The sequence below is a fragment of the Rhea americana genome, unplaced genomic scaffold (assembly GCF_003343005.1).
Source record: "Rhea americana isolate MKP2758 unplaced genomic scaffold, rheAme1 scaffold_284, whole genome shotgun sequence".
Lineage (NCBI taxonomy): Eukaryota > Metazoa > Chordata > Aves > Rheiformes > Rheidae > Rhea > Rhea americana.
In genome coordinates, this window is record NW_028186406.1 from 63,865 (window position 1) to 77,168 (window position 13,304).

General features: G+C 43.9%; 2 protein-coding genes across 4 annotated transcripts in view; one reads left to right on the plus strand and one right to left on the minus strand.

Moving 5' to 3' along the window:
* Positions 1-12,895, minus strand: part of LOC146593673 (E3 ISG15--protein ligase HERC5-like) — an 18,176-nt gene extending 5,281 nt beyond the window's left edge. For 2 of the 3 annotated variants that reach the window (XM_085308819.1, XM_085308821.1), the window contains exons 1-16: positions 12,723-12,895; positions 12,297-12,438; positions 11,583-11,659; positions 11,230-11,451; positions 10,365-10,456; positions 9,674-9,804; positions 8,975-9,123; positions 8,079-8,155; positions 7,675-7,763; positions 6,795-6,854; positions 6,175-6,277; positions 5,544-5,727; positions 5,043-5,221; positions 3,757-3,855; positions 2,421-2,531; positions 2,209-2,331 (exon numbers count right to left, since the gene is read on the minus strand). In XM_085308819.1, the coding sequence (XP_085164945.1) occupies positions 2,209-2,331; positions 2,421-2,531; positions 3,757-3,855; positions 5,043-5,221; positions 5,544-5,727; positions 6,175-6,277; positions 6,795-6,854; positions 7,675-7,763; positions 8,079-8,155; positions 8,975-9,123; positions 9,674-9,804; positions 10,365-10,456; positions 11,230-11,451; positions 11,583-11,659; positions 12,297-12,438; positions 12,723-12,891 (2,007 nt within the window). In that variant the 5' untranslated portion in view covers positions 12,892-12,895. The remainder of the gene's footprint in view (positions 1-2,208; positions 2,332-2,420; positions 2,532-3,756; positions 3,856-5,042; positions 5,222-5,543; positions 5,728-6,174; positions 6,278-6,794; positions 6,855-7,674; positions 7,764-8,078; positions 8,156-8,974; positions 9,124-9,673; positions 9,805-10,364; positions 10,457-11,229; positions 11,452-11,582; positions 11,660-12,296; positions 12,439-12,722) is intronic. The other variant, XM_085308820.1, reaches the window with a different exon arrangement.
* PIGY (phosphatidylinositol glycan anchor biosynthesis class Y) lies at positions 7-747 on the plus strand. Its single transcript, XM_085308824.1, has one exon. The coding sequence runs from the start codon at positions 54-56 to the stop codon at positions 267-269; it is 216 nt and encodes a 71-aa protein (XP_085164950.1). The 5' UTR covers positions 7-53; the 3' UTR covers positions 270-747.
* Positions 12,896-13,304: the final 409 nt, after the last annotated feature.

Consider the following 13,304-nt stretch of genomic DNA (forward strand, 5'->3'; position numbering starts at 1 on the left):
CAGGGCGCGGAGCGGCCCTGAGCGGCGCGGCGGGGCGCGGCGCGGCGGGCGGCATGCCGCCCTCGCTGCCCACCCTCGCCGTGCTCGTCCCCCTCCTCTCCCTGGCAGGCCTCCTCTACTCGGCCAGCGTGGACGACGCCTTCCCGCAGGGCTGCGCCAGCGCCGGCAGCCTCTGCTTCTACAGCCTCCTGCTCCCCGTCACCGTACCCGTTTACGTCTTCTTCCACCTCTGGACCTGGATGGGCATTAAGCTTTTCAGGCACAACTAGCGCRATGCAGGTGCTAACCCCCGCGCTCCTCCAGAGCGCTGCAGCTTATTTCATCTCAACAGGTACCGCAGCCGACTTCGAGCCCCCTGCTCCCACTAGAGACTGTTGTCATTTTCCCTGCGCTGTCCGCCAGCGTGCATGAATCCTCTGTAGCAAGCCCACTACTTAGTTACTGCTAAGGAAGATCCAGAGGAGGAAGGATGAGACGCATTAATTGCTCCTAATGTGTTGTGTGTGTAACAGTGCTACCGGAAAATCTTCCGGAGGGTGGTGGTCTTTACTAGCAAGGACTGTGCTCTGACTGGAATAACTGACTTTTTCGGAACAGCAAGCACTGGCAGCCTGCAGTGATGTGAAGCTATCTGAATTATCAGCACAGGGTGTGTTTGTATGTCTTGAATATGTGCATGTATTGAAATGTATTTGTCTCACTGTTGGAAAAACGTAAAATAAACTAGGTTTGTGTTTAGTAACAAAATTTGAGTTAAATGAAGACCTTTACTTGGATGTACACATACGGGTATCATCCAACAGCTGCTACTTATTTCTTTTAAGAAGATGAGGAACTAAAAAAAAAGCAGCAAAGGACTATGTTCTTGGCATAGTCTGACAAAATGTCCTAGTAAGACACAGTGAGGAAATTAATACCACACTACAGATTAACASCACACTAGTCTATTACAAAAGATTCTTATTTGTATTTTGTTACTGGGTAAGTTTATATTTGCCATATAAACGCATGAACGACTGCAACCTACTGAAAGTTCAGAAATGCAGCACCAAATTGTAAACATCAGGCCTTAGCACCTCTTGGTGCGTTATTTAACAAAGCAATCAAATTGATCAGGCAACTGCTGGGCAAATAGTACTGTGATGCATGGTATGAAAGGCAATGCCCAGAAGATAAGTATTCAAAGGTTGGCTTTAGTTAAGCAGAGCTGATTTGTAAGAGCTCCTCATACAACCCGTGAGGTTAGAGGCTCATCTAGAGGACAGTGCAGAGCACAGGCCTTACTGCGGTCTGTAAAGAGAGGCCTATTTCAGCTGATGTAGCGGGGGGGGGGGGGGGGGGGGGGGGGGGAAGGTGCCCTAGGAGCCCTTTGTGAATCTTCTCCTACGTGTATAGTAAGGGAGGGTTCTGGCTGGCAAGAAGGCTCGCTCGATCAGCGCCGGAAGATAGTTAAGAGCGCACAGCGTTTGATAGCTCCTACGGCTCAGGTCCGGTACCAAGCTGCGACAGCCTTCGTGTCAGCGACCGAGAACAGAAGCACGCGGTCCCTGAGCTGAACTCAGCTCTGGGCTGGTGCCTTGCTCCCATGTCAGCCCTCTAACCGCTTTTGCATGGCAGGGCTGGCATTGCCATACCTGAGGATAATACAACTGCCAAAACATCTGTATTGGGAAACCGCAAGTTAAAGTCACGCAGAGAGAACAGTAATAAGTATTTCTTCTCTCTGTTGCTGGCACTACTCTTTCCCATCAGGCACCATGGCTAAAAGAGAAATGTTTTTTGTGGCCACGTCAGTCTGGCTGACTGCTTGGCCACCAGCTTTTCGCTTAGAGCAGACTAGCCTAGAGTCTTCACAGCAAGTCTAGCAGTAACAGGCTTGACTGGCAGTTACAGTTTGCTGAGCTATCCAATTACATCACCTCAAAGCAACTTCACAGTAAATAAAACCACTATTCATATTAGTGCTTAACTTAGGCAAACCAAGCTTGATGTCTACCTGGAGCAAGAACGCAAGATCTTGCCCTCCAGATTTATTCTATGCCCCCCCAGTGGAACGTTTTTTTAATAATAATTTGAGGGCAAGTTTTTTTGTTACATGCTCACTGAATACAGTAAACCTTTCCTACCATACTTCAGCAACACTGAAAAACAGAGAACTCTGCAGTAATATATTCAGAGATAACAAAATAATAGAGTATGATTTCTTACTTTTAACATCCTCCTGAATTGTTCAGGTGCTGCATTATTTAAAATGTCCCATATGTCTTGCAGAAGGTGTTGTCTTCTGACCGGAAAAACCCATGGTTCCTGTACTTCCAGTGGAAAGCTCATCTGAAAAACAAAATAAGTGTGTTAAAAACTGTGTATCTCTCTTAAATTGTAAAATAGTAATAATAATAATGGTAACTGGCTGCACTTACAATATTTATCAAGCAGTGGAGGGACAGAATACTGCGTTCTATATCGTGAACTGCAATCTTATCTTGCATATCAAAGATGCATGGGTATTTAGTCAGCTTCCATAGAGCAGTCTGAAATGACAAAAAAAAAGTGTGCTGTTTTCTGCTTGCAAAACCAGAGTTCAGGAGGTACATGTACCAACTGAACTGCCAGTCTATACTGTAGCAAATTCCTGTTTCTCTGAAACATACCCTTGTTGTTCACATGAATACCRTACCACAGAGACGCACTTTCTAAAAGCAGCTTCTAAATGTTTTTGTGAGTAGGAAACCCTGATAGAGAGGCATCTGAATTCTTGGAGAATGTGTTTTTAATTTTTTTCCCCCTCTCTTAAGGCTGKCAGCCACTCATGCTGCAGCACCCCAGAAATAAACCAGTGATTTTTAACAGCATCCTCCATACTTCAGCTAAACCAAAACACATAGCAAAAATGTCGTAGGTGCCCAGGTTATGATACGTTATTGCTGAGAATTGTTATTTTTGTTAGTTTTAACACCAAAAATAGATRGGAGTATATAAAATAATCTGTGTCAAAATGTTACATTTCTCTTGTGACAAGGCAGCAGCTTCAGATAATGTCCTGTTTTGCTTATGGTTCCATATTTTTACTCAAACCAACTCCTCTGCTCTGGTTAATTGGTACAAAGAAGCAGATTAGCYGGTGAATTAGGTTCCTGCCCTGCAAACTCCAGCCAAGTTGCCACAAAATTGCATTATTTGTCTGAGGAAGCCCCAACCATCCACATGTTTCCATTTCATATTGCTTCTAGTGACACTGATGGTATTTGATACCTAATTTTCACTCCTTCATACAGTAGTGTAGCACGTCACTGATTTTTATTTATTTATTTTCTATTACCACTGCTTTGTTCTTAGATGAAAGTAAACTGAAATACTCAACAGGTTTGCTCCATAGAAGTTTTAACAGTCCTCCAACAGTTCTGTTAAATGGACTGGTTAAAATCTAGAGCAACAAGAAGTATAGCAACCATCCCCCCAGTGCTATTTCACACTGGTGATCAATTCAAAGCAGTTAGTGCCGCCTAAGATGTTGGGGAACAGTTCTGGCTCTCAGAACCAGGGGTCATGAAAGGAGAGGAGTTAACTGTGGCTGCTAAAATAAGCCCCAGTGAGATTATAAATGGTTTGCATAATTTAAAATAGTTGGAGGACTGGAGTAAATGCATTGTGTTTGAGCTTTGTTGGTCTATAAATATTTATCTCCACATTTATTGGTTCATTTAAACAAAGCAGAAGAGTAAGCGTATTGTACCAGTGGAAAGATTTCATACTTACTTTTTTCACATCCCTGCAGAAACACATTCTGATAATCTCTTTCACTGCAGGTATRTAAAAGTTGCTCTTGTGTATTCTAAAACCAGCCTTGGACTTCACCTGTATTGGTAACATGCAGTATGAAAAGGAGCGTTGGCAGATCTAATGAGCAGTGCATCCATACAGCAGGACASGACTGAGGAGTAACAGGGCCCTCTTTGCAGAGAGAGGGCTCTTAGATCCTGCACAGAAGTGGAACCACAGAAACACTACAAACAGCACGGTACTCAGCAGTGAGAAGGCAGAAAACCACAAGTAAACTCTCAGGAAACTCTCACGATTCTCATTTCCATGAAGGCCCATTAGCAGGACTCCATCAGGGGAGGTATGTTTCACTTTGAGCCTCTTCTGTGTTGCAAGAGAATCTAAAGTTCCGCAATTGCTTTAATATTTCGTGCCTGACAAAGGTCTGATTTTTCAGGAGCAGTGAAGATGCAAGGCTCCAAGTGCTGTTACTCCATCTAAAGGGCTCCCCCTGCTGCACCTGCAATTTTCATCTGGTAGATAAATACGGATTCAAGAGTCTAAACTTATATGCCCTAACCTGCATTCCCAGCCAAGGATATTCAGTTTTGAACAAAATTTAATCCTCTGATTCACATCAGGTGTATGTTTGAGTTCTTGACTCTTAAGTTTTGAAAATCTCAGCAGGATCAAGAATGGTACTCAAAAAGAATATAGCTACTAGCCCTTCTCTTTCCCTTGTTCTTATGCAGCAACATACATGCTCTAACTCTATCATCCCAGGTGATTTCTCAGGTAACAGACCCTTAAAGCGTCTTACAGCGTTGCTGTGGTATCCACSATGTGTGAGACACATGGGCCGTCTTCAAAACACTGTGGACAGTTAGCAGGGTGAGGGATTCCGCTAGCAGGAAGGGGAACAAGCGTGCTGTGTGATGGACACCATGTCATTGGCTCTGCACACACCAGTGCAAGCGTGCCTCACACCACTGACAGCATTGCCCACGGGCGCTGTAGCGCACTTCAGCTCTTCGCTTCTCAAGGGGCTCTGCCAGGAACAAGAGTGGGACTTGGGGTAGGTAACGATGTTCCCTGTGGCAAGCGAGGGCCTTCACAGCTATGCTGCTGTACGGCCGAAGAGATTCCTGAAGCAGTGTCAAATGACAAGGTCCTGTGTTCCCTTGTAAGGGGGAAAGTTAGACAATTCAACAGGGGAAGGAAAAAAAAAAAAAAGATGAAAATATTCTAAACCCTACTTCTTCAGAATCCAAACACTTTCTCACCTGGAAAAGAAACTGTAATATGTACAGAGTCGCTCGCTCTTGGCAGCGCAGTTCAAAGAGGCTTCTTCTGCAAAACCTCACTTCGAAGATTAATTGAGACAGATTGYTCCAGGAAGCCCTCTGATAGATGCTGATGAGCTCTTTGAAAAAGAATTCTTCTAGATTTGACAACAGGGATTCTGTAAAGAAAACAGCTAGTAAAGTATTTGCCACAGSCAACAGACAAATAACTACAATTTCTAGAGGAAGCTGCATTTCTTCTTTTTAATCAAATCAACTAAACAAAACATTTATTTTTGCACTACAAATATTAGGAAACCTCAGGAAACTTTTTCTTGTGACCACTTTTGCTGTGTAGTCCCCATGTTTCTGTTTCTGCAGAAACCACTTCTTCCAGGCTAAACTCCTGGAACCAACTATATCAGTGAGAATATCTCTTGCTCCACAGCCCAAAATGAACAAGCATTTAAATCATTCTGTTCTACTGAGTCCAAACCCCACCAAGAATTTGCAGGTCCCTTGGCTGGAGTCTCATGATGGCTTGGGCTAGCAGACCAAGAGAATGGTAAGAGGCGTCATCCTTTTCCCGCAAAAGGAAGGGTAAGATCAAGTAGATTCTGAAATTTTCAGGTGAGATGGGAGAGAGAGACAGTGACGGCAGTAACTTCTTAATCTCCTGTTTCACCTTGAAAGGGAAAAAAAAGACAGAATGATTAAAAAYGGAAGGTGTTGTGCCAGAATAATCCATGAATTAGGTTAGCACAGAACAAGTCTCGTGCGCAAATCTTCCTTCACACATTTGCCTAGGATGCTACCTCTAAATTTAATTATTGAATTGGTCAGTTTTCGTATTGACTTTGGGTTACTCATTCGTTCGTTCGAGTCAGTAAAAGGGAGATCACGATAATTCTCCCAACACTTYCCTTCTAAGAGGAGGAAGCGTGTCAGCTTTGGCACATTCCCAGTGCTATGACTTTCTGTCCAAGCACACACAAGGCTTCAGCAGGAATAACAAGCAGACTGTTCCTTCTCTTCAAGCAGCTGCCTGAAAGGTCTGGGAAAAATGGTACTTGGATCCAGAGCTTTGCAGTGTTTTGTTTGTGTAGTAAGAATTTCTATACCGCATCCTTACCTCTTGGAAGACTCTTGGCTTGCAGCTGATATTCTCATAAAAACGTAGCACTTCTAACATGTCTACACCCGAGATTTCTTTGGAAGTTCTGAAATGCTTGTCCCTATCACAAAGGGAAAAAAAAAAAAAAAAAAAAAAAAAAACCTCATCCAATGATGCGAGAAGCTTGCTTCCTTTCTCTGATGGGTGTAGTTTCATCTGTTCTACCAAGACATTCTCACTACAGTGTGATCTGATTAATGTTCTGTCCTTCCTGTCTCTTGTTGCTGTATGCTGTCAATGATATGCTTTCCATATTTCACCCTAGAATGACATGCCAGGAGAAGACATTTTGGATTTTTGGGGAGCTGAAATACTGCCTAAATGGAATATTACCATCTGTCAAATGTCACTATGGGATAATCTACTAGCATATGAGCTTCTATAGCCCATTTCGATAGGTTCAGAGGCTTAAAAACTTAACTATTTTTGGCATCATCTTTTCCTTAAAAATACAGACTTGCTTCTTGCAAATATAGATACAACTATTCATTCTCTACATGTATAGCTTAAAATAACACTACCTGGTTAGTTCAYACACAGCTAATATATTTGTTTATGTATAAGCTAGCATACACTACCTTTGTTCCAAGAAGCTTCCATTGATGCATGCCTCAGATGAAAAGATCAGACTAATATCCCTGATAGGAGAAAATAAAAAAAAAACAATCCTTTCAACAAGAACAGCAACTTCAGTTTTTAATTATGAAAAAAAACCCACCCTGTGTACAACTGTATCTATAGCTAACCGTATAAAACTTCTCTTAACACTACTTTTCATGACTTGAACCGAATTAAGAGCACTCAAGAGAAATACTCAGAGCCAAATCAATGAAGACCTTGAAATGCTCAAAATGAGCAACAGGAGTCAGGTTTTCCCACAGAAAATAACTTCCTGCATGAGATCTGAAAAAAACTAGCTTTTCATAATTCCTGCCAATAAGCAKTAGGTTCTCGAAAGCAGTGTTGCACTTGTTGCTTTAGAAAACAGGTAACTGAAGAAGAGACTGTGGATTTCAAATGCTGATGCGCCCTGAACGTTCCAGACATGCTGGCTGGGGTACTTCACATTACGCTTTTTGCACAAGGCCTTGGTCCACAGACTGAATCTGGCACTGCTGCAACTTGTCAAGTCTTTGTCTACCTAGTAACTATTCTGTGCAGTGAGAGGAGCAGAGGCTGCTAAAGCCAGGCAGTCTCCATATCTCTTCTTACGAAAGGCATACTGAAGAACTGCTGCTTACTAACGTGTTTTTGCCTAGGCAAAAACGATACAAGAACTACTGGTACAAGTACTGGTACAAGTTKCAAAGAAACAAAAAGCAAATGTTACATTCTGCCGTGGCTAAATTCTTGAACATCAGTTCCTACAAGAATCTCCAAAGGAAAATAATTCTTAGAGAAAACTATGTATCAGGAAAATAAAAAAGAAAGAAGAAAAAACACGGGGCTCTGACTTACTTTCTTGTGTCCTCCCACTTTTGTGAATAGGAATTAGAAATCCACACATCCTTCAGAGTGGCAATTCCATTCAAATTAAGATAGGAATTCTGTATGAAATGTATGAACATATTGATGAGATTAGAAGTCTGGCACATGGGACTCGTTTTTTTTTCAAGCTAGTCATTAAAAGATTTCAGCTAGAACCTAAATATAAACAAATTAATGATCATCCAGCATGATTTGTAGATGCATACAATATAGAAGACATACATAATTGCAATGTAAGTTTGTTTCTGCATAGAAACAAGACAGCTGCAAAGAGGCAGACAGGAATTTGAAGAAGTTAGAGCAGGATGGAAAATCCAAGTTTCCATCAGTAATATGAATAATAATATAGAAGCCATAATCAAATATGCACATACCCTTTTCTTCAACAGCAGGATAATACTTTGGTTTCCTCCTGCAATAATTTTAATCTCCTTTTGTGATGTACTGTTTCCTGTGAAATAATAATAAGAATTTTCAAAGGAGCATTTGAAGAAACAGTCATTATCTATAGGGAGTTCAGTGCAAGGGCATGGCATATTAAAAAATAAATAAAYAAACCCATTCAAATAGTAGCTCTTTGTCTAAAAATAAATTCTGTGCRGCAACTATCTATGATGATAARTCAAGCAGCAAATGGAATCATCAAGCAMGCATGAGACATTATAACTTGGGCTACTACAAGCTGTTAGCTTGTTATCCAGTAAGGATGGCAAGGAATAGTCAGCAATTGGGTTGATCCAATTGGATAATTATGTTTTCTTCTAAGGTTGTGGAAAAATTTGGGACACTAGATTAACCACTCAGAGGTAGAGCTCCTTCCACAGACTGAGAAAGTAACTGCTGCTCAAGCTAAACAATTTTGCAGACACATTTCTTTCCAGATTTCTTGGATCTTTTGTCCTCAGGAAAATCATTTGGTTGTTAGACTGAAAAAAACAGACAGCAAGTTTTGTATTTGGAAGCTCCTGTGAGCTTGTGCAATCGAAGCAGAAGGGGCAAGTGAAATCTTCCACCTAGCACCCCTCTACCTCAGCTGTGCCCATGTGTTTGCAGAGCTGACCCTCCTAATCCTCCTTCTCACCACCTGGGGACTGAAGATCAAGTTCTTTGTCCTAAACTCTATCTTTTTTTCTTTTCTCCACTTACTATATTCTCCTCATTAAAAAAAAAAAAAAAAAAAAAAAGGTGTTCTCAATGTAAATCAAGAAAGTAAACACCTGTCTTTTTGACTTAGATACAGATTATACCAGTCTGCTACTATGAACATTACCCTGATTTTGTTTTCCATTATCCACAGGTAAATTGATGGGAAGTGGTACCAGCTGATTAGACTTTCCCTCATTTCCCAGCTGTCCTTCTTCASCAGAACCAAATGAGTAGACTTTGCCCAAGGAGGGGACGTAAACTAGAGTGTGCCGTCTGCTCAAAAAAGAGAAAAAACAGTCAAAATAAGCTAATATGACTGAGCTACTCAGAATAAAATTTACAAATACATTTTTAGAGTGGGTAGCTGAGGCTTCCTTTTAAAAATCATCATAGTTCAGCTATAAAATAAACTTTAATCAAATCCTTAGCATCCTTCTTTGCATAAACATTTAGCAACAAAAAAACCCATATGAACCTATTTTTTCTATCCTCTACTGTTTGTGATTTACACTGGTCTCATAAATGCAAAGTGTTGAGCCTTGCTAGCTTTATCTTCTTCCTTTTTTTCACACACATATAATTTCTATGCTGCTAGACACAGATGCAGCTCCCCGCAAAATTACCAGGAGACATTTTGTGGCCTAGTTTCAGAACGGAAGAACAGACTCGCATGCTTGTCACCATTCTTTGGTTCTTTCTAGGACCCATCGTTCCATCAAAGCACACGTGAACTCAGTGACCTTCCTGGCTCAGCCTTTTGACGCTGGAACCGAGCACACCCGTGACTTAGACCCTCGAGGACATTTTACTGTCATTTTCCTACCTTCCACAGGCAACCTGCGACACTCTTGCTCCCCACAGCTCAGCCACCATGCGAGGGGTCCGTTCGCTGCGAGTGGAGTTGTGACCAAGCTGGCCAGCCTCTCCCGCTCCAAAGGTGCACACCAGCCCGTCCTTGAAGGAGAAGAAACAAACAGCAGGATCACTGCACCTAGCCGCCAGCAAGAAACAATACACTACACGRGCCTTGATTCAAAACATCTGTGATTCAAACACAGGTAGAGTTCTCTTTGCATCAAGCTTAATCTTATATTGTTTACAGGTGCACGTGCTTTAACTCCTGAGAATAACTCCCCATTGTTTAAGAATTTTACTTGTATGAGTAAACCCTAGTGAACTGGTTATTGTTGGCATTTTCTAAAGTCTCCAATATGCTATAAGCACAAAAGATGTTCAGATAGGATAGAGAGTTGAACTGCACCTCCTCGCCCCAGGATTCCTGTTTACCATCTCTCTGCAAAACTTCTGCACAAGGTGACAGGAATCAGAGCAAAGACTAGTTTTCCAAAACTCAGTTAGCAAACCTTGGCAACTGTCCTTGGATTCTGATGGAAGYGGGTATTGCAGGTAGTGCCATTCCAGTTTCTCCATGCTGAGCTGTAGCAGCTTATCCTCTCTCCTAGGGTGAAATCTCAGATGCCGAGTTTCACATTCAGTTTCAAATTCAGACTCACCTTGGAGAGAACTGCAGTGTGATCTGCTCCACATGAGATAAATACAGTCTTCCAGTGGTGTAACGCTCCGATATATGATGGGCAGTCCCTGTCTGGACAGAAAACACAGCACAGCTAAAGCAAGAGAGTACTGGGGAATCTCACATAAATAGAGGTTTAGAAAAGACTTTTTAGCCTCTTCAGTCCTTTCTTTAAGCAATTTACAACTTGGTTTGAGTCATTTTCTACCCTCCACGATAACACGCAGTTTCTCATAACATTCTTCTTTGTTCATTTACATTAGATTGAAAACAATGCTTCGCACTTTCACATCTGGTTGCCAAAAGATAAGTTCCTACATTCATACTTGACTTTGAAATATCTGACACTGAAGGGATTGTGCATGTTCATCTCCTACTGATTTAAGTTCTGTCTGGCTAAATCAACTGCTCTCTAGGCTTCTAGGATGGAAGATATAGGCTAATTTTGATTCTTCTCTCACCTTTTATTTGCAGAAAACTAAGGAAGGCAAAGAGGTATAAAATGAATATCACTTGGTGCAAGATTGCCTGGAGAGATAACAGAACAGCAAAGAGATCTCTGAGACATACCTGTTTTTTGCATCCTTGTTATCCAGTTGGCCACATAAAATGATCGTAAATTCTACAGTGTGGAAGTATAATCCCACATCCCTTGTCATGCATGTGTTTCCTGACCAGGATACAACAGCTTGCACATGAAAAACTTATCCGGATACACTTTCTTCCAAAGACTCTCTTACCCGCTGCTGTCTCGCAGGGGTTTGGCATTCCTCGWTTCTGCAGTAAGCTTGCTGATTGGGAAAAAAACCTTCCTACTTCAGTCTCACACTGCTGTCTTTCCTCACCTTGTGTGTGTCCAAGTCCCAGCTGTCCAGAGTCGTTCTTTCCCCAGGAGTACACAGCTCCGGAGAGTGACACCACCAGGCTGTGAGCTCCTCCAGCAGCGATCTGAGCAAGCGCGATGCCCTTTAGCCCCTCCACGAGCTGCGGTTCAGCGGCGCATGTGACTTGTCCTCCCACTCCAAGCTGTCCATGGGCATTCTGGCCCCAGGTGAAGAGCTCACCTCCTTCACCCAGGGAACAGAAGAAGTCAGCTCTAGCACTCATGCCTCCCTCCAGTCTTTTTGCTTTGGGAGTGGTAGGGAGGGGGAGACCAGTGCTGTGTTCAGGGAGGAAAAGCTTGCATAAAAGCRGCTACCTCTAGACAGTGCCATGGAGTGATGGTCCCCACAGGCTATTTGGACAATATATCGGTTTCCTAATTCTTTCAGCAGCCTACAAAAATAAGGAAGAAATATTCACTCAAATAGAAAGACGCTGTGCCACAAGACAAAGCAAAGGAAGAGCATCTGCTATTAGCTGTGCCCCAGCATGTTTAGTGGAATATATGTGGAAGAATAGAGGTCATTTCTCAGTTGATGCACCTTGCTTTTATGCTAGTCTACCTCAGCTGAGCTAATTGCTTTGCTGTGATTCACCCCAGCGGAAGCTGGAAGAGTCAGGCTCAGACACGGGTGAGTTAACAGAAAATCCCACAGCATACTGCAGTGCCATCTTTAGACAGTGCCTATCATCACAGCTTAATCAGGAGGTGGCACAGTTGGGGTGGGCTCGGGTCTCTCACCCACAGCCTTCCCAAGCCACGTGCAGTTTGCAAGTCATTTGCATTACTCCAGAATATGACTCTGATCCTTACTGAGTTTAAGAGAAATCTGTATCATGCTCATCTTCGTCAGCCTACCTCTTTGTATTGTCCTCAAAATCAGTGCATTTCTTGCTGTGTAAAAAAAGGGGAGAAAGCTGTGGCCTGGAGAAATGAGCCTGCCTCAATGTCCCGGACGCTGCCCTTTGGAAAAGCAGGSCGTGGTCTCTGACATTACCATCCACACCCCCACGTCATGCAGCTCCTTACCTTGTCTCAAAGCGGGTAGCCGAAGCCGTAGCCCGGTGCTCGGAAAGCTTCCCGTCGGAGGAGAGAAGGAGCATGTGCGTTGCTTCGCAGTCCAAACATAGCACCTGCTTGTTCGGCAATTGCACGTATTTTGCCAAGCAGACTGGGACAGACACAACAGTCACACYAAGGCAGTGGGCATCGTAACCAGCTCTGAGACCCCCGCGTGCACTTTCGCCGAGGGTCTCCGCTCCTCAGCCGTGAGCGGGAAGAGCACGCAGCGAATTTTCTCAGACCCCTTTGGCATTTAAGCATCCGCCGTGCTAGCTGGCTGCGTGCCAGACGGCTGGCACGGGGAGGCATTTCCCCACCTCCCCCTCCCTTGTGAAACCAGATTTAAAAGCCACAGGTGAAATAACACCCCTTCCCCCCCCCCCCCGCAGTTACCTTCGCCGCCGGAAAGGAGAACCACCCCCGACTTCTCCACGGCAGCGAAGCGGCCCTGCTTGCAGAGGGCTTGCCGCAGCCTCTCCGGCTGCCGCAGGAAGCAGCCGGGCCGCTGGGCCGCCGCGGGCAGCACCAGCAGCCCCGGCCCGCAGCCCTCCGCCGCTGCCATGCGACGCTCGCCGCGGCCACAGTGCCGGCAGCGGCCGCGGCGCGGCGCGGCACCGCTCGGCACGGCCCGGCCCGGCCGGAGCAGGAAACCGAAACCCAAACCCTGCTGGGGAAATGGAAAGTGAAACACACACACTCACACACACACTCACTCACTGCCTAGCTCTCGCTCTCGCTCTCTCCACTGCTTCAGCAGCCCTAAAACGGCACTTGCTGGCTTCTTACTGCGAAAGAGAGGCAAGGAACTTCAGGACCCTAAAAAAAGGCAGAAAAAAAGGGCAAAACAGGACAGGTACAGCGCTACTGGGTAAGTCGGTGGTACAGCTGTAACTRTCTCACACGAAAAGCCAGGTAATTTCTTGCACAGTAAGCCTTTCTTCAAAACGTGCGATGCTCGACTTCTTTACAGAATGT